The sequence below is a fragment of the Macaca fascicularis genome, chromosome 4, assembly GCF_037993035.2.
Source record: "Macaca fascicularis isolate 582-1 chromosome 4, T2T-MFA8v1.1".
NCBI classification, from domain to species: Eukaryota; Metazoa; Chordata; class Mammalia; order Primates; family Cercopithecidae; genus Macaca; species Macaca fascicularis.
This window is the reverse complement of record NC_088378.1, coordinates 31,783,026-31,804,693: the sequence shown is the minus strand read 5'-3', so window position 1 is coordinate 31,804,693 and position 21,668 is coordinate 31,783,026. Positions and strand designations below refer to the sequence as shown.

Genomic DNA, 21,668 nt, shown 5'->3' with positions numbered 1-21,668 from the left:
ATATAAGCTCTATGTTTATGAATTTTAGATATTATCATGCCAGCTTTTTCACTGCAGCGGTCCTCAAATTTAGGTTTTGTGAGTCTTTCCTTTTTGAGTTCAGTTTCACCTGAGAAGAATCTTCGTGGTGTCTTCTGGGGATTATGAGACTTGGAGCTAAGTGGGGACGGAGCTAACAATCTCACCACTCCTACTTACAGATTTATAATTAACTACTTCACTTTCAGTCCCACGCTTCCCTCCTGCTCACCTATGTCTGGTTTCTGAGGTTCTGAGATCCTGTATATACTTTTTACTGCAGAGAGAGAGGTGGAAGGAGTGGTCACCTATCTTCCCTAAAGTAGAGTGGAGACCTGGGTTTAACCGTTTTTCAGACATCTGAATAATCCCTGTGTTTTTAGGCCCCTGGCTTCACTTTGCTTTCCAGGAGCCTTATGTCTCCAAATTCTGTCTTTGGAGGTCTCATGGGACAACAATGGTTCGCTTTTCTTTGGATTTTGCCTCCTCAGGTGCATAGGCATTTCTTTTTCTTTTCTGTCAAGTCATTTATCATTCTTCCCTCTGATTTCTGTCTTCATTTAGATTAAGGATTGCAGATATCTTTTAGACTCACTGAACTTTTTAAAAAAAAAACTTCCTTTTTTGACTTTTTACCCCTGTGGTAAATTTGATGGGAGAAAGGATTGAAAAGGTATAATTTTAGCCATAAATCTCACTACCTAATTAAATTAGTTCTAGCCCAGAGTTTTGCCTGGATCTATTATAATCTCTCAAACGACTGGTTGCTACTCCTGCTAAATGATAACAAGTATAATTTATAAATTTAATATATTTAGTAAAATGCAATTTTCAGTAATTTATAAAAATATCCCATTCATTTCTTATGTATGTATTTGTATTTTCTCAGTGCTTGAGATAGAGTAAATGTTCCATAAGCATTCCGTAAATCAAGTGAATGAAAGAATGAATTAAGCGACTAACACATTGTTCATGCATGTATATTTATGTTTCACAGTACAAAGCTCCTCTTTAGGTAACAAGGGGTTTTCTCACTAACCATATCCAGATTTGATTTATTATGATGACATATTTATGGGTTCAATAGCTAAGGAAAATATGAACTTCATGGTACCAAAGTTTATATCATCTGTATTTGTATAACAGGTTCAATTTTTGTTAGTGATGCTTTTCATAATGTGTCCATGAAAATACTATGACGTGATATTTAGAACCAGTGGATACTCTAGTCAGCTCCCATTTCATTTTGTTCCTTTAGGGTACAGTCTTATTGCTAATAGAAATATCATGCAGCAAGCAGAGAAAGGTACCTATTTTGTATTAGGTATATATTTATTTTTACATTACCAACTATTAATGCCTTATTAGGATTTTCCAGAGAAACAGAATATATATGTGTGCTAAATATACCTAATTATACATTAATATATACAGTGTTATTTATTTTAAGGAATTGGTTCATGCGAGTATGGGAGTTGATAAGATCTAAACCTGTAGGACAAGCTGCAGAGGCTCAAAACTCAGGCATGAGTTAATGCTGCAGTCTTGAGGCAGAATTTCCTTTTCTCTGGGAAATCTCAGTTTTTGCTCTTAAGACCTCCAACTGATTAGTCAGGGCCCACCTGAATCATGGAGGGTAACATCCTTTAAAGTCAACTGAGTGTAGATGACAGCTGCATGTACGAAATACCTTCACAGCCTCACCTAGGTTAGTGTTTGATTAAATAACTAGGTAATATAGCCTAATCAAGTTGATATGTAAAACTAACCATTACAAACATCAATGGAATACATGTTAAAAGTATCTAAAAAAGTGTTTATTTGCTTTTCTTAGATTTTATGGACTAAATTAAAATGTAAAAGGCAAAGTAGTGTTATGAATAAACTCATATAAAATGCAAGTGTATTCATTTTAAATAACTCTCAATTTCTCAGTGAGGTTTATAATTTTTTCTAATACAAAAGTTACAGAACCATTCAAAAGGCTCTCTTTGTTTAGAAATATGGACAACAGATGAACCAGAGGAGAACCAGCTAAGAAAATAGAAATTCATAGTATAGCTTCTCTTAAGTTGAAATGAAGTTAAATAAATTTAAAAAATTAATTCACAGAATATCCATAAAGAAAATTGAGATCAAATGAATGAACTGTAAAGCAAATTTTAATTTAAAAGTCTGGAACAAGGCAGAGCTCAGAAATTATTAATAAACCTAATAATTGCCCTATAATAAAGATTGGAATGCAATGCAAATATGTAACTAAACAGTTCATTGAGTGGATGAGAGATGAAGATGAAGTTCATACTTTTGAGAAAAACAACTGTAGTCTCAGAAAGTAAATGACAAAGATTAGACGGTAAAAATGTCTAACAAATATACAGATTATTATCATTAAATAATAATATAGGAGGAACTAGAAGTTGGGAGAAACTGTAGCACTAGGATTTATAAAATTTCTTTGGAGAAAAATATGTAGAAACAATCCTCTTGTCTTCAAGTCTTGAATAAGAGTGTCTCAGCGGATTTCCATCTCTGTACTAATTTAGGTCCAATCACAAAGGTTTGGTTCTCACTTCGTGAGTTGAGACCAAGAGTATTCTAGAATTGAATATTAAATATCCAAGGAAACATATGTTGCCCATCACCAACCAAGTTTAAGGGTAACTCTTTATTTTCTCTTTAAAGGCAATTTTAGTGGCATCCCCGAAATTCAAACTTAGTTAAGAGGGTTGTTACAGTGGGGAATATAGAAAAGCACCACATTATGATTAGCATTCACCCTGTGAAGGGACTTTTCTGGAAAGAACTTAGTGAAACTACTCAGCAACATACAGAAGTAACCTGTTACCCTTTCAGAAAAAAATGGAATGGAAATTGTTTTTCACAGGAGCTTGCTTTGGATAGCAAGAAAACATACCCAGCAAGGATAATTCATGTTCACTCAGAAAGAAATTCTGGGAAGTCTAAACTAAAGTTTGATAAGTACAAAACTTTTTCACTTCGGTTTAGTTTGGAACAGAAAAACTTGTAATATAAACCTCCAGGAATGTTTCTCATTCTCATGCTCTCAGGTGTTGCCTTCTTATCTATCATTTTAGAGTCAAAAAGAACTTTTTTGGAAAATGACATTTTCTAATTTAGCTTGTACTGTTTGGTCTTTTTGGGGGGAGAAAATTCCATTTTCCCAATTGCAAAATAACAAATGCTTCTTTAAAAAAATTCTCTCTCTCTCTCTCACACACACGCACACAGACACACACACACACACACGATTAGAGCTATATATACTGCAACATAAGCAATGGTAATCTAAAATTTTATAAATCTGTAAAAGATTCTAATTGTTTTTCCTGTCTTATATTTTATAATATTTCTGTAAAAACATGCAACTTTTTGTTTTATAAGAGAGCAACACTAGAAGTGTTGGTGTCTTTATCTTTCTCTAGGAGAGATTTGTAGGTATAATATTTGCCATAAAAATTAATGAAACCTATTTCAGTTTAAAAACTTGAGGATGTCATTGCCAAATTCTAGGTAACCTTAAGCAAATAATGAGTTTTTATTTTAACTTTTGACTATGGAAAACTTAAAACATATGCAAAAATCAACAGAACAGTATATAATCAAGGTTTCATTTTGTTTTAACAGACATGAGAGAATAATATAAAAATTCAAAGTTCATGCAAAAGTAATGAGGCTGACTGAGTTGCCAGTAAATTGTATGTCTATGGGCTTCATGGCACTTAGTATAGAAAGAAAGGTAGACTCCCTGGTTTCAGTCTCCCCTCCCGTTGATTTATCAGATAATCTGCCAAATTGCTAATTGTAATTTCATCTTTCTTGATCTGAAATATTTTGGATTTCCTCCTGAAGTAGTTATACATGCCTCAGCCTGGCATTCAAAGTGTCAATTCATTTTCATGGTGTTTCTTTCAGTGAGTCTCCTGTCCAGTCCCTGTGCTCTAATTTAAAATCCTGAGATGTTGGATATCTTGTTAATTACTAACAATTCTCAAGTTCCCTTCTTATCATTGATCATGGTGTCCTTGCCATCTGGATTATACCCTCTCCTATTCTATCTTCGCCTGTAATTTCTTTTCATTCTTAAAGTCTCGTGTTGTGGCCATGCCTTTCATAAAATGTCTTTATCCTCATCCTCAAATTAAATGTGCTATTTTTCCCCTTCTTTGCCTGCCTACTGTAGTTTTAATTGAGGCTTTTATATGATTCCACTTTCTCTTTTCTCTTAGCATATAAATTATACTGTAAAACACATTTTTAGTTGTTACTCTAGAGTTTGTAATATATATTTACAACTAATATATGTCACTTTCAAATAACACAAATAACTTCATGAGTACTGCAGTTACCTTATATGAAAGTATTCATCATTCCTCCCTCTTGTCTCTTAAAACAGTACTGTCATTCATTTCACTTATCTATGAGCTATAATCATCCAAACTATTGCTACAATTATTATTTTTAACAGACTGCTTTCTGTTAGATCAATTAAGAATAAGAAAAATAAAACATTTTATTTTGCCTTCAATTATTTCTTCTCCAGCACTCGTCCTTTCTGTGTGTACATCTGAATTTCTGACCTTTATCATTTTTCTTTTCCCTGAAGAATTTAAAAATTCTTCATCTTACAAGGCAGGTGAACTGGTGACAAATCCCCTGAATTGTTACTCATATTAGTAAGTCTTTATTTCTCCTTTACTTTTGAAGGATGATTTCACTGGATACAGAATTCTAGGTTGGTGGGTTTTTTCCAACTCTTTAAATTTGTCCCTCTCTTCTCTTCTTGCTTACATGGTTTCCAAAGAAAAGCCCATTGTAAATCTCTTCCTTTTTCCTCTGTTGGTAAGGTGTTTTTATCGCTCTGGTTCAAGTTTTTGCTTTGTCTTTGATTTGATGAAGTCTGATTATGATACTCTTCAATGTAGTTTTTTTTTTTTTTTTTTTGCATTTATCCTGCTCAGTGTTTTGAAACTGCATTAATTTTGGAAAATTCTCAGTCTGGTTACTGCAAATATTTCTTCTGTTTCATGACCACTGTATCCTCCTTCTGGTATACCCAGGACATACATGTTACATCTTCTGCAGTTGTCTCACATTTCTTGGGTATTATATTATGTTCTGTTGTTTTTTCATTTCTCTTTCTTTTTGGTTTGGGAAGTTTTTAATTGACATATATTCAAGCCCATTGATTCTTTCCTCAGCAGTGTCCAGTATAATTAGAAACCCACTAAAGACTTTATTTCTGTTTCTGTGTTTTTAATTTCTCTCTCTCTCTCTCTCTCTCTCTCTCTCTCCTTTCTTTCTTTCGACAGAGTCTCGCTGTGCCACCCAGGCTAGAGTGCAGTGGCATGATCTCACATCACTCCAACCTCTGCCTCCCGGGTTCAGGCGATTCTCCTGCCTCAGCCTTTGTAGCACCTGGAACTACAGGCACATGCCTCCATGCCAGGTTAATTTTTTGTATTTTTGTTAGAGACAGGGTTTCACTATGTTAGTCAGGATGGTCTCGATCTCCTGACTTCGTGATCCGCCTGCCTCAGCCTCCCAAAGTCCTGGGATTACAGGCGTGAGCCACCGTGCCTGGCCTTGTGTTTTCAATTTCTATCATTGCCTTTCGGTTTTCCCCTAGAGTTTCCATTTCTCTGCTTACATCACCCGTCTTTCCCTGCATGTTGTCCCCTTTTTCCATTATACTCCTTAGGGTTATTATTAAATTTTAAGTTCCTGGTCTGATAATTCCCAAATATGTGCTATATCTGAATCTGGCTTTGATGCTTGATTTGTCTCTTCAGAGTGTGCTTTTTTGCCTTATAATATATGTTGCAGATTTTTTTTTTTTTGAAAGCCAGACATGATGTTTCAGTTAAAAGAAACTGATAAATTGTCTTTTAATGTGATATTTTCTGTTTGTCTATCTAGAAGTTAGGCTGTGTTTATAGTTTACGATAATGGTAGGTGTCAGAGACTACATTGTCGTGTAGTGCTCTTGCTTTTGTCTGCCCTATTGACTTTAGTCTCTAGAGACTCCTTCTTAGATACAGTCTTAAATGCCTTTCTTTGAGTCGTAGTTTCCTGTTATTATACAGTAGCACTGTTGATGTGGTCCTATGGTATGGAGGGGGGATTTCTATAATTTTATGATTAGGTTTCAGTTATTAGTGAGCCTGTGTCTCTAGGCTGTGACCTTCACAAATGTTTCTCAGCTTTTTTGTACGCTTTGGGAGAGACAGAATGGCTAGTGGAGGCTTGAGTTGGGTATTTCCCTTCCTTTATGTGGAAGTACAGAGGAGGTTGGAGTTGGGTATTCCTTTTTCCCTACATAGAATATTAGAGGTGGTTTGGTTGGGTAATTCCCTTCCCCCATAACAGTTAGGATCTGGTAAAGCACAAGTTGGTTGGGCTGTGCTAAAATAGTTTTCCTTGAGGACAGGCATTTTTAAAGGAGAACAGAATGGTCTGGATATATTTCAGAATGGTTGCTTCTTCTCTCACCCTGCCAGAAGCACAAGGAAATTTTTTTCATCTTCATCCCGAGAACCTGGATGGGCCCCTGAAAGTAAGACTCAGAAAAGTGTGGAAGGTCCTCCTAAACATGCTCCCCCTACCCTGGGAGTTTTATCTCTTAAACGATTCTACTGTTGGTCCCCAGTTACCCTTGTATTCTTCCAGATGCTGGCTCCAGCAGTGGTTTTTGCCCCCAGTGAGCTATGACTGTTTGTATTCGCCTACCTGTCTAGTTTTTGGGGTTGTGGTTTGCCCTGTGACCTCAATTCTCTGGTGAATCTAAGAAGAATTGTTGATTTTCACTGCTTGTGCTATTTCCTTGTACTGAATCTTCTCTTTAGGCATATACATCATGATTTTGCCTAATCTTTTTAATTAAAAAACTTGGATGAAAGTATTTTACTTTGCTCATCTATTTATACTTCAATCTCTCTATTGTATTGAAGACATTAAAAACAAGTATTTACTGCATTGAACAGGCCATTGATTAAGTTAAACTGTAACCTTAAGAGACATGTCTTAAATAAAATATACAATAGCTGCTATGAATAGTAGCAGGAATTTTAACATTGAAAACTTTTTTTCTACAGTGAAATTTTATATAGAATTTATTTACTGATTTGCTTCCTTTAGTACTCACTCATGTACTTTGTTCTGGCAATTATTTTTTATTCATTAATTCATTTATTGAGTATCTACTATGTGCCAGGAGCCATTCTAGACATTCTAGACATTGATGAAGAAAACAATGAAAGACTACTGCCTCTGGGAAGGCATATGTTTCAGTTTAGGGAAACAAACAATAGAAAATGATCATAATATAAATAAGCAAGTGATATGGAATGATAGAAGGTGAAGGGTGATATGAAATAGAGAAACAGAAAAGGGCAAATGGAAGAGAAGCTTGCAATTTTAAATAGAGCATTTAGAGTAGATCTCACTGCCAAGATGATATTTAAGCAGTCTTGAAGAAAAAGAGAAGTTGGCTGTGAACATATCTGGCTGAAGAATGTAACAGGCAGAGGAAACAGGCTGTGCAAAGATCTGACTGACAATGAGGAGGTCCGGGAGACAGTGGGGAGTTAGAGTGAGACAAAGGAGTAGCAGATGAGACCCAGGTGGTGCCAGGGGCCAGGTAAAGACTTTGGTTTTTATATTGAGTGAAAGGAGTGACACCGTAGGCTTATAAACAGAAGACAGACATAATTTATTTAGCATCTAAAAATAATATTTGGCTTCCCTATTGAGATTTGACTGCAAGGATACTGGTTAGAAAGCCATTGCAACAAGCCAGGCAAGAGATAATATGGCTCAGATCAGGATAGTCCTGATGTAAGAGATGTCAGGTGTTAAAAAAGAGAAAAGCTAAGGATGTCCCTGAGATTTATGGACTGCACTGAAAGAAAACAGTTTCCAATAGCTGAGTTTGGGAAAACAGCATGTAGCTTAGGTTTTGGGGGAAGATTAGATTTCAGTTTAAGCATGTTAATTTTGAGACATCTATTAGATGTCCGAGTGGAGATCTGAAGTAGACATACAGCATTCAGGAAGATGTTTTGGCTAGAGCTATATTTTGGGTAGTCATCAGCATAAAGATGATATTTAAAGACATGAGACCATTTAAGATCAGAGTAGGCGTGAGTGTAGATAGAGGGAAAAAGAGAACCAAGACACGCTAAAAGGTGTGTGTGAGGGGTGGGTGGTGTATAGGGAGAAGAAACCAGCAAAACTGAGAAGAATCACAAGTGAGATAAGAGGAAAATAAGTGAGAAAAATGTATCAAAGAGGAGGGAGTCTAATCTACTTTGTCAAATGCTGCTGAGAACTTAAGTAAAATAAGATAGGCTAACATTATTTCAGTGGATTTAGGCACAAAAGTATTGAAGATAGGTCAGTAATTGAATACAAAAAAATTAAGAGTTTAGATAACATGGCCCGTAGACTTTCTCCAGCAGCAATGCCTTCCTTCAATGCATTAAAGCTATTCCTAGCCCACAGCACCCACCATGTACAAAGAAAGATTGGGATCTAGCTTGCATTGAAACTGATGTTCTGAGTTCTCAGGAAGTCCTTGATGGCATCTATTCTACTAATCTCTAGCTGTTCCCTAGACTTGAGGAATAGCATGAGCCTATCTAGAGCTAGCTCTAGGATTCTTAAACCTAGCTCATTTTGAGTCAAACAACCAGAATTTTAGTTTCTAAACTTACCTTGAGGTTCAGAGAAGCCAGTAGGTATAATGTCAAAAGTTAGTGTGTGCTAAACTTTATAAAATAACTTATTAATGTAAGAAGTGCTCTTTAAACCCTCCTTTTTTTTCTAAAAATTAAAAATCTTTACAATTTTGCAGACCTTCAGCCTATAGGCAACCACTGATTTTTTGTTTTTTTACAAGAAGATAATACTTTTTCATTGCTGCATCTTCAGAAACTCTATAATTACACAGGGTATATAAATAATATTACATAAATCACACAGGTTTTTTGATGCAGTTAATAATATGAAAAGTAATATATATGTAATGTTTTATAAGAGGATATTCTGTCTTCCAAATCTTCCAAATTGTTCATTTTCAAAAGCATGGAAGGAAGAAAAAAATGACAGAAGGGTGGCTGGAGATATTAAAAATCAATGCCATATCATGAAAATGCTGTAAAATTTATGTTAGTAAGTTATCAAGAAAATATAGACTATTATAATACCCTGTTAATATTAACACATAACTTTATTTTTTTTTTATTTTTATGTTTTGAGACAGGGTCTCACTCTGTCACCCAAGCTGAAATGCAGTGGGTGTGATCATGACTCACTGCAACCTTTGCTTCTCAGGGTCAAGTGATATTCCCACCTCAGTCTCCTGAGTAGCTGGGACATGCCACCAGGTTCAGCTAATTTTTTTCTAATTTTTGTACAGAAACAAGGTCTCACTATATTGCCCAGGCTAGCCTTGAACTCCTGGGCTGAAGCAGTCCTCTCACCTGAGCCTCCCAAAATGCTGGGATTATAGGAATGAGATACAGTTCCTGGCCAATACGTAAGTTTATTCAGGACCATTTATAATGATACTATGTTGGGTAGTGTATGAGGAACAGGTAAATAAATGCAGGACAATATTCTAAGCATCTCTGCAGTCTCAAAGGAAGACTCATGAGACAGTGGGTAGTTGGAAAAAATACAGATATCCATTAACCCCAGTGACGCATGAGGCAATTAATACATTGCTGAGCACCCACCAGCATACGTAGGGCTCCTGAATGGCTCCTCTGATTGTGACCCACTCTGCACCACTCCTTTGCTAGGTAGGTATAATATAACACCAGTGGAGAAAGAAATAATTTTGACATTGGAAAAATACTGCATCTTGGTATTTATTTTCACATATTAATCTCAAGTAGCTTGTATCTCATGATTTTGCAATATTGTTTCATCTCACAGGATAAGATTTGGTATAAAGAATGTATGTTTTGGGTCAAAACTTTCTTCTATGATAATTTGATATATAAAGTCTGGCCCTCAAGAATGTGACTTAAAATGACCTAATAATTTATAAACCTTCGTATAAAATTTATGAACACATTTACATACATATTCACACATATAGCTATATTCATGTATGTTATGAATGATAAAAGTATAAATATAAACACAGGAATATTTAGCATGAGAATCAGGAGAGTGATTGTACGTCAGTAGAAGTGAGGATGTGATTCTGAGGAAGCTCCCTAGAGCTCCAAGGTACTGGCTAATGTCCACTTCTTAAACTGAGTATGGGCTTATGAGTGTTGGTTTTATATTCAATCTCTTTCATCTTAAAATTTGAAAAAAGGAAAATCACACATAAGAAATGATATATGATGATCATCTGAGTTCTTTATTTTGTAAAATAAGTTTATTTATGTCATCAGGAGAGTATCTTGCAGCAAACATTTTGAAGTACAAAATACCATAGTGATTTTGTTTTCTTTTCAGTTCGAAAGGATATAGTCCGCATCCTCCCCAGTCTAGATGTCGAAGTCAAAGACATCACTGATTCTTATGATGCTAACTGGTTTCTTCAGCTGTTATCAACAGAAGATCTTTTTGAAATGACCAGTAAAGAGTTCCCCATAGTAACTGAAGTCATAGAAGCACCTCAAGGAAATCACCTGCCCCAAAGCATTTTACAGCCTGGGAAAACAATTGTGATCCACAAAAAGTACCAGGCATCAAGAATCTTAGCTTCAGAAATTAGAAGCAATTTTCCTAAAAGACACTTCTTGATCCCCACTAGCTATAAAGGCAAGTTCAAGCGGCGACCGAGGGAGTTCCCAACGGCCTATGACCTAGAGATCGCTAAGAGTGAAAAGGAGCCTCTTCACGTGGTGGCCACCAAAGCCTTTCATTCCCCTCATAACAAGCTGTCATCTGTATCTGTTGGGGACCAGTTTCTGGTGCATCACTCAGAGACAACTGAAGTCCTCTGTGAGGGAATAAAAAAAGTAGTGAATGTTCTGGCCTGTGAAAAAATCCTCAAAAAGTCCTATGAGGCAGCACTGCTCCCTTTGTACATGGAAGGAGGTTTTGTAGAGGTGATTCATGATAAGAAACAGTACCCGATTTCTGAGCTCTGTAAACAGTTCCGCTTGCCCTTCAATGTGAAGGTGTCTGTCAGGGATCTTTCCATTGAAGAGGATGTGTTGGCTGCCACACCAGGACTGCAGTTGGAGGAAGACATCACAGACTCTTACCTACTCATAAGTGACTTTGCCAACCCCACGGAGTGCTGGGAAATTCCTGTGGGTCGCTTGAATATGACTGTTCAGTTAGTTAGTAATTTCTCTAGGGATGCAGGACCATTTCTAGTCAGGACTCTGGTAGAAGAGATCACTGAAGAGCAGTATTACATGATGCGGAGATATGAAAGCTCAGCCTCACACCCCCCACCTCGCCCTCCCAAACACCCTTCAGTAGAGGAAACAAAGTTAACCCTGCAAACCTTAGCAGAAGAAAGGAAGGTGGACCTGCCCAAGTCTCCCAAGGTAAGGCTATGGTTTTGCAATCTTTCCTCTGGAGTGTGTTCCTTGAGGCAGTTTGTTTCAAGTGTTTTCTGAGTGTGTTTTGCTTACTTTTCTTTCTTTCATGCCATATTTGCAATGAGCTTTTCTGATGTGCAGTAGATGAATGAACATCAACAGTGCGTAAGCTGTTGCAGCATTTTATATTCTGATGTGGCATGAAGTTTAATACTGAAGTGGAAATAACAGAGATGACATTTGGAAATGATGACCCAAATTGCCTTTTCAATGGGTTTGGGTAATTAAGAATATTTCATAAACTGCCTTGGAAGCAAACCCCTTTTATTTTAGAAGTTCTGTTAATTTTTTTCTAAGTAAAATTTAATACCTCATCCAGGATATTAACATAGAGTAAACTCCCTTCTTATGGGGATGGGGGATTACTGGTAGCATGCATCTATAGCACATGTCTTCATTTTGTTTTATGTGCAGAAAGATGTAAAAATATCTTGGCAGAACAGTGAGTGAGATTGTGAGCATCTGCCCACATTCTGCTTATCTTAGAATCGTAATCTTTAACAGTTCTATTGAAAAACAAAATCAATAAAATTGCAGACACTATGAAATCATTACAGAATCAACAACTCCATAACCACTCTAAAGATTTTGGAGGGTGATTCAGCTTCATTTCCACTTGAAGTCTTTGCCTCTTGAAAACTGCCTTCTGGCTGCCTGCAAAGCTCTTGCCCTTACACCATGATGTGTAGGTTGTTTATCCAGCCGTGGTTCTTTGGTGTGTGGAAGGAGTGCATTCTGGTCTGGCAGATGTTGTACTTGCAGCTTAGGGAAACAAAGCAATTAGTAAAACAAAGAGATGCTGTGTTCACTCTCTATGCTTAGAAATAATAGCAGCCTTAGGCTTCAAGTATATGGATATGGAAATACTTTTATTTCTACATCTCAGAGATTGCATTCTGATAATAGCTGGGGAAATCCAGTAAGGATCTCCAAAAGCATCTTTAGAAAAAGATAAAACCAGCAGAAATTTTCTTCCCAGAAAAACAATTTTGAAAGAGTCATTTGATATATAATACAATGGTTTCCAAATAATGTTGATTAACGTGTTGTTATTATTTTGAAAGGTATCTTTGGCTTCTCCTATTTAACATATTTTTATTACTGAACTGAATAATGAGAAATGAAATGAGAAATGAAATGTCGTCTTTGTTTCTTAGTGGCAGGCAGAATAATTCCCCCCTCACTCAAATATTTATATACCTAAATTCCCAGAACCTATGAATATGTTACTTTGCGTGGCAAAAGAGACTTTGCATATGTGCTTAAAATTAAGGACATCGAGATGAGGAGATTATTCTGGATTATCCAGGTGGGTCCAATTTAATCACGAGAGTCCTTACAACAACCTTTCCAAATAAGATCAGGGTTAGAGGGACACGTAACTACATAAGAATGGTCAGAGATCCAACATTACTGAATTTGAAGACGGAGGAAGGGAATAATGAACTAAGGAACACAGATGGCCTCTAGAAGCCAGAGAAGACAAGGAATCAGATTCTTTCCCAGAGTCTCCAGGAAGGAGTGCAGTTGACAACACTGGTTTTAGCTAGTGGGACCCACATCAGTTACTAACCTATAGGACTGTAAAATAATAAATTTGTATTATTTAAGCCACTAAGTTGATGATAATTTATTATAGTAACAATAGATAATACAAGACATCAAGTTGAGAAAGAGGAATAATTAAAAACCATAGACAATAAAATGTATATGCAAGTCACTACTTGTTTTGCTAGAAAAGTGTTTTTTTGTTGTTGTTGTTGTGTTTTTTTTTTTCTTTAAATGAATTTATTAGCTCATGTACCCATGGACAACCTAAGGGTATAGCTAAGCTTCAGGAATAGTTGGAACCGGAATCTTGAAAACGGCCTAAGTTGTTTTTACTTTTCATTACATATTGGCTTTCTTTTCCCAGGCTAACTGTCTCAGTTTTTTTTTTCCCAGCCTACTGCTAAGAGTTCCTGCATCTCACATCTCATTGTTTCATCTCTAGAGAAGAAGATAATCTCTTTGGCTCAAAATTTAAAACCGAAAGGGCCTTGGTTGGATTAATGCCATCTCCTGACTCAACCAATTTATTACTTACTCCAACTAGAGGCATGATTGGAGGGTATCTGTTTGTGCTATTATAACATAATACCACAGACTCCGTAATTCATAAAGAACAGCCATTTATTGTTTTAGAGTTCTGGAGGCTGGAAAGTCCAAGATCAAAATGCCAGTTGGCTCTGTCTCTGGTTCCAAGATGGCTTCTTATTGTTCCATTGATGGGAAAGAAGGAATGTTGTGTTGTCACATAGCAAAAGTGGGGGAACCCTTTCCACAAGCCCTTTTCTTACAGCATTAATCCTTTAATGAGGGCTCTGCCCACATAATAAAAACACATCTCATTAGGACACACCTTCCAACAATGTTGTGTTGGTGATTAAGTTTTCAGCATGTGAATATTGGAGGGAATAAAACAATTTAAACCATAGCAGTTGGGAGGAGAATGAGGTGTGGTTGCCTTTAGTATCTAGTAATATAGAATTACAGGATGTAAAAACATGGAGATACAAATAATAGATGTCCACTATCATCAGAAAGAAAGGATTAAGAAAAAATACCAAATCACAAAAAAAGCACTCATAGGAAGAATAAAAGGTTAAAATTTTAAAAAATTGTTATTTACCAGACATTAGATGAAAATGATCTAAGTGTTTTATTAAGAGAGAAACTCACAGAACAACATTACGCCTAGACTACTAAACTGAAGTGAATGCAATCTTTGACTAAACCCGTACATGTAGGATTCCAGATACTTAATAATTTCTAACTGTTTTTTACTGGTCAGACCCCACATGGATTCTTGGTGTTCCAATTCTGAGTCTCACTCTAGAGACTATTAACTGGAGTTTGTAAAGAGCCATTAAAGATGTTAAGATGTTCTGGAGCCATTTTCATTGAGGAATAGTTGAAGACATTGAGTGATAATCTAAAATTGGAAGACTTGATACTAGATGATATTAGTTATTTTATACATTTAAATAGTTGCTTTGTGGCAGAGTGCAGACTTATATTCCATTACAACATCTTCAACACTGGGTGAAAGTTAAAGGAAGGACAAATTTGGTGGAATATGTTGGAACACATTTCTTCTCCCAAAAATGTTTATAGCAGAAGATAGAAAATCATGTCAGTGATGTTGTCAGGGAATCCCTGCTCTGGTTGAGAATTTATCAGACAGTTGAGAAGAGTCTACAATTCTTTGTTTATGAATAGTTCCTTTAATTCTAATGTGATAGATAAAACATTATATTTTCTCTGAAATCACTTTAAAATGTCAGAGGATGCTATAATCTACCTGTATTTAGACCTACTGACCTCCTTATTTTCAGCAATTATTTTTCACCATGAAGTCAGGAATCTGTTTAGTACATTGTTTATAGAATGTAAACAGAAGCTCTCTTAGTTTCTCCATAATCTACTCCAAAAATAGTAATATTAGTACTATTTCTTATTCTCACAAAGTCATCCTTTCATATATTCCTTTTATGTTTCTTCTGATATTTACATTAAGCCTGTTCTATCATGTGTGTTTTTGAGGAACATTTTTTATACTTCATAGGTAGAAAGCAGCCATTGAAAACCAGCCTCTAATATTATGGATTACATATGAAATATTGCTTTAAATTTGGATAACAAATAGTAAGGGTTATTCAGAGTTTAAATATTCAAACTCATTTAGCTCATTAAAATGCTGTTTTACATGCACAGAGAAGAGTCCTAGATGCTTCATTATATGAATTTACTTTTGCCTTCCCAATGGATCATTAACTTTACTAAATCATTTCTTGCATTGTTAAGTAACAGACAGATGTATGGGCAGTCTAAGAGAAAGAATCTAAAATTCACTCTGCATTAGCCAAATTAACCTACAGCAGGTATCTGTTGTTGGTTATGAACACTACAAGCTCATCTAAAATGTTTGAAAATTAAGAATACATGAGGACAGTTTACAGAAACTAGGAGAAATAGAATTATTTTCCAAAGTAAGATTGGCAACAGTTCTCCAGCTTTAGCAATACCTAAAAAGAAAAAAAAAAGTAGATTGGTGTAGAAACTTTAGAATTATAATTCAGTTTGGGCAGGGACAAGAGTGGGGGGATGGTTACAAACAGGATTACAGCCTATTTCAAGACCTATGAGGTTTTACGTGAAATAATAATATAGTTGTTCTTTAAATGTGCTAGTTAACTGTTTATAAGAATAATGTATGGGATCTAAACAAAGGAGTGGGAATAGGCCAGGGGAATCCTTAACATTTCCTTTAGGTTTTTGACATAATGCGGAAATAATGTCATTAGGATCTGTGCATCTGAATTTTTAATCTGATGGAAACAACATTATAAAATGACTAAATAAATGAAGCTGGACCTGAAATTGTGTTCTAAATAGAAATGTTGTCAGGTAGATTCTCCTTCCTTGAAGGTTGGTTTCTATGTTAGAAGTGGTTTCAGATAGTTTAGAAGAACATATACTCACTGGGGTTTTGCCTGTCATGGATATATATAGCTATGACTTCTGAGTGCCACATAGGAGAAATGTAACTTCTGTATTCTGATGAAAGGGCCTATAACCAGACAGAAAAACAAACCTTTGGTTGAAAGATGAGAGAGTCCGAGTCTTCAGAGACTGCAGCTGGGACCAGAAATCTTGTATTTCACTAACTCTGTTTGGCCATTTAATGCCCAAGTGTCCGCTTTGCTGCCTGAATTTCTAGATTTCTGTCGGACAAGAACACCCATAGGAGACATTAAGACAAAGAGCAAGGGAGGCAGTAATGGCAAGGTACTGTGAAATGAGCAGAAAAATATCCTGCACTAGAATTAGAGTGAGGCCTGAAAAAGGCAGAAGGAAAGCAATGGTTCCTGGGGAGTGCAGAGAGAACACTTCAGCAGCTGCTGCTGGTGCTAAATTGTCACTTCTGATGTGGTGTGACAGTTACAGTGGCTGAAATATGTTAGAGAAACCCACGTTACTGGACTAAATCTAGATCATTAGAGAGCAGTATTATACCCACTTGTTTGTTATCAACAGGGTTTGGTCACAAACGATGTGACTTGTTTTTGTTTTTGTTAACCTGATGTAGTATAAATACATTAAGAGTGTTTGAATTTGTAGCTGACACTGAGCTTCTGAACACTCCCACCTTTCTACTCATGGTAGGTCCTTTTCGTGTAACATAGAAGCTGTAATTCTGATTTCCCTCTGAACAGGGAAAATTACTGTTATAACGTTTTTCAAAGACCCAACACAATGAAGATGGAATATGGACATATTTAAATATTGGGTTTTTGAATCTGAAAATAGGAAAAATACAGGAAACTTTTGAACTTCCTTTAAAAAATTGACAAATTTTGACTGTGATGAGATACAATTTTAGCTTTTTTTTTTTTTTTAAGTCTCACTCTGTTGCCCAGGCTGGAGTGCAATGCTGCGATCTTGGCTCACTGCAACCTCTGCCTCCCAGGTGTAAACAATTCTCTGCCTCAGCCTCCGAAGTAGCTGGGATTACAGGTACCTGCCACCATGTCCAGGTAATTTTTGTAATTTTAGTAGAGATGGGGTTTCACCATCTTGGCCAGGCAGGTCTTGAACTCCTGACCTTGTGATCTGCCCACCTGGGCCTTCCAAAGTGCTGGGCTTACAGGCATGAGCCACTGCACCCAGCCAATTTTAGCATTTTTTTAGTAGCTATTTGAGCTTTCCTTAAGGCGAGACATGTACAGATAATAAATCATGATTTTTGAGTTTCCTGAGGTCTGTTGTCTAGTAAATGGCATGGGCTATAAACAGACAACTAAGGAAGTGAAAAAGACGGGAGAAGAGGGCAAAGGATGAGTAAAGTGCTGGGTTGAAAGTTAACCAAACTTGAGTTACAGCTGAAACCTCGAAGGTACAAATCTGTGCCCAATGGCATATGCAGAATATTTATAAGCTTTTTTTGTGCTTCTGGAATGGGAGAGGAGTGATCTGAATTTTAGTTTTGCTCTGGTCGTGACATGTAGTGTGTTGATACTTCCATCTGGATAGCTGAATTGGTATAATTGAGTTTCAAATGAAAAAGAATTGGTTAAACTAAAATATTTGCAAATATCACCTGATTTTAGGGAAATTTCAAGAAACAATAAACAAGTCATCAGACTAATAATAAAATACTGATTTTCTCTGGATAATTTATGGCTAAAGAACATGATTTTCATTATGGCATAATTGAAGTACACTTCCAATGGGAAATATTTGAATAAACTAACATTTTTGCCCTCTCTGAACTTTCTAACAACTCAAAATGTTCTCACCTGGGGGGCAATGATGAAAAATATTAGTTAATACTGTTCCCCCACTCCTTACCTATAGTATCAGGAACAAAAATACCACCAAATATGTGATGTCATATTTTCAGTGTTACTGAATATTACTTTTTTAGCAGGAAAAAACATTGAATTTATAAAATTTATTTATTTTCTCAATAGATTAGCAAAAGGCTTGAGCAAAATTTGGACTAAATTACTTTGCATTAGATTTCTGGCCTTTAAGAAAATTAGAATAGTTTTCACTTACTTAAATGCCCACTACATGGAAATTCCTTTTTGAAATGGTAGCAATAACAGAAAAAATGATCAGTTCATTACATAGTATGTATTAAGTGAGGGCATTTGAATTGCCAACTTCCTATAATCTCTATAGAAATTTTAGTGCCTGTAATCACTAAGTTGAGTGTGGGCTCACTAGATATTTATGTTCCTTTCTTTGAGCTTATTACCTTCAGTTTTTCTTTTAAAAAAAAATCAAAAGAGCAGTTGAAGAAAAGTGGAGGAGATAAGTTCCAGTTGGCTATGCAGTTTCGAAACAGATTTATCTGAATTTTCCATTACTATATTTGTCAGTTATGAATTTATTTTAGAATAAAAGCCTTGCCTAAAAATAAATTGATAAGACATAAGCTATATATTTGAGCAAATAAGTTTTGCTACAATTCCCCAGTTTCTTGCAAGCTAACCATTACTTTTAATCTTTGGTGATGTTTACATTGATATCAGACCTACATCAACAAATATATTTTAGGTTTGCTTCCCAAACCAAATTTTGCTCGATAAATATTAGGACAGAAAATGAGCACAAGATGGCTATGAAAGAATGCATAAAAATAGGCTTCCAGAAATCAGTATTTTTTTCCAAATTTTGAAAAGTAAAAAAACATAAGAAAAAAATTTGTCTTAGAAATAGAAGAGAGTGGAAAGTGAAAATGAACTTTAAGTTTAAGAGACCAGAGGGCCCATAGATACTCTAAAAATTCATAGACAAAGAAAATATTTGTGCATGCATTATTTGAGGAAGAACTCTCAGCAAACATTTTATAGCCCTAAACTTTTTCATGTACTTTGTCCAGAATCTAACTTCAATATAATCATGATGTCTTAGAAACTTTCTAAGCAATACTTAATTAGGATACACTTCTAATAGGACAAGTTGCTTTTAGCCTCTTTGTAAGAGGCTAAAATATCTCCAATGCTCTCCTTTGAGATATTTACCATGAGCCAATTACACAGATGATTTTAGATCTGATGAGAACAAAATAAGAGGGAATTCTGTAAAATCAGAAGGCGATTGACTACAAAATTAGCCAAACAAGAATCAAATTTTACATTAAAGACCACAAGAAATGTATAATAAATCCACTGTTATTTATGAAGGCACACACAAAATTGAAAAGGACTGATTATAAAATTATGAAGTCACACAATATACAAAACGAATAAATATTTGTTATTTTAGTATAGCTGAAAAGATACAAATATTATTCTGACTTGTGACTTTATGCTCATTCAGATCACTAAACTTTACATACCATTCGTCCTTAATAAAAGTTTGTTGTTGTTATCAAATGCTTTTAAAAAATGTAATTAATGTCTTAAAAGTGTGCAATTATCAGTTGTGAAATAGGATAAAACACAAAGTCATGTAAGATGTGTTTTCTCAATTGTTATCCAAGGCTGAGAACTACCCTATCCGAGCTATTGTTCTCTTCATTGGTTCTGGTTTCGGCTTTTCTCCTGAGGTAAAATCATTTCTGTATTTTCCATTCATACTAGACTCTGCTCCAGCCAAATTCTCACAAGGTTGTCAGACATCCTGTGTTCAATAATAAAATATCTGAAGGTCTGTGATCCAGACTGATCTCAATCTTCTGCAATAAAAACACCAGCTGCTCATTACTGAACTGGCACTATACCAGGTACTTACATGTATTAATCTCTTATTTAATCTTCCATATTCCTCCATGAGATGGATGCTGTGATTATCTCTATTTTGCAGATAAGGTAATTTAGGCTGAGGAGTATATTAGGTGTGTCATGGTTACCGATGATACTCAGGTTGCCAGATTTTATGGTCAATCCTCAGTCCTCATATTATATGAATACTAGGTAGTATGTGGCACAGTTGAACACTACCTACTTTTTAAAATCCTTTCATAGAATTCTGGAATATTATGCCTTCCTGATATTTTTATACTGCAGTGGTTGTATTTTTCTCTCGTCTTTTTTGGTGGCTCTTCTCCAATCTCCATTAACTTTTAATGTTCAAGTGCCTTTGAGCTCAGTCTTTGGTCTCGTTTCTATCTATGCCTACTTTTAAAATTCCTATCCACACTCACAAATTTCTTATTTTATGTGTATAAAATGGCTGTCAGTAGAATTATTTATGTATATGGATTCATTAATGAAAGCAACCAGAAATGGTGTCATATTTTCCTGTTAAAATCTGCTTAAATATGTGTAAATGTCATTTTTTTTAAGGAGAGTTCAGCTCCTGGGGGATACTAGCTGTATCACTATGTCTGTTCTGTAGCAGTTTGACTATACCTTTGGAAGAGATCAAAGGTCAGGGAAAATGATCAAGTAAGGAAAGAGACTTCCTACTGACATGCTATTCTTTTGAATGTAGGCTTATCATGCTTAGGACTTTTCTTTCCTGATCCAGTGATGAGAAGAAAGTTGAGAATATCTTGAACTCTCTAAGAGACATTACAATTTTAGCTGATGAACTTTGGCATCACAAAAACTCTTTAGTAACAATTCAGGATTTAGCTGAAATAAGCTTCAGCAAGTAGAACTAAGAACAGGAGTAGAACTTAGGACTATTCATTTGAATACCATATTGAGTAGGTGATAATATAAGATCCAGAGAGAATATGAAGTCTTCTCTTCATTAAGGTAGACAGGGATGTATAACAGGAAAAAATTAATAAAGGGTTAATGTGTTCAGGAACACAGAATAATGAACACTTTCATAATAAGCAAAGAAAAATTTAGAAAATTTTTATTTTACTGCAATTATAGGGTTCTAGTTTTACATCCAGTGATGGTGGTTACATAGAGGAAAACTAGAACTATGTAATTACAGTAAAATTCTGAGGTAGTTAGTATAGACAGAAAGCAGATCAGTGTTTTCCTAGAGAGATAAGTAGGCATAACACTACTTACTTAACGACAAACAGACATGAGGAACGTCTTTTGGGTGATGAAAAGGTTTTAAAACTGGATTACGGTAATGGTTGCACAGATCTATAGATGTATTAAAATCATTGCATTGTACACTTAAAATTATCAATCATACCTGAATGCAGCTATTAAAATACTCTAATTATAGCACAGATAATCAATTCAAACAGAGGCAGAGAGACAAAGTTAGGAAACTAAAACAATAAGATAAGAGAGACGATGCCTGCCTCTGAATGGAAGACCCGTATGCAAGAAAATTTTAGCATACGGTAGGTGTAGGATGTATGGTTGATAAATTGTAGAAAATAAAAAGGTATGAGATAAGGAAAGTATCCAGATTTCTAACATAAGCATCAAAATGGCTGGTGGTGAAATTGATTAAAACACATTCAGAAAATTCATTAAAATAAAAAACACAGAACATAGGTAGAAGAATAGCGTATTATTCAGGGTTCTCTAGAGGGACAGAACATTTCCTTTTCCACAACGCACAGTTACCCAGGTTAAA

The 21,668-nt window shown here is 35.5% G+C and overlaps 1 protein-coding gene across 10 annotated transcripts in view; it reads left to right on the top strand.

Moving 5' to 3' along the window:
- The window catches only part of THEMIS (thymocyte selection associated), a 208,748-nt gene that overhangs the window by 76,691 nt on the left and 110,389 nt on the right, over positions 1–21,668 (top strand). For 5 of the 10 annotated variants that reach the window (XM_005551773.5, XM_045391557.3, XM_005551769.5 and 2 more), the window contains one exon: positions 10,513–11,561. In XM_005551773.5, coding sequence (XP_005551830.3) covers positions 10,513–11,561 — 1,049 coding nt within the window. Of the gene's footprint in view, positions 1–10,512; positions 11,562–12,827; positions 14,192–17,059; positions 19,341–19,750; positions 19,894–21,668 lie in introns of those variants that run through there. The other 5 variants (XM_074037017.1, XM_065543365.1, XM_065543366.1 and 2 more) reach the window with 3 other exon arrangements.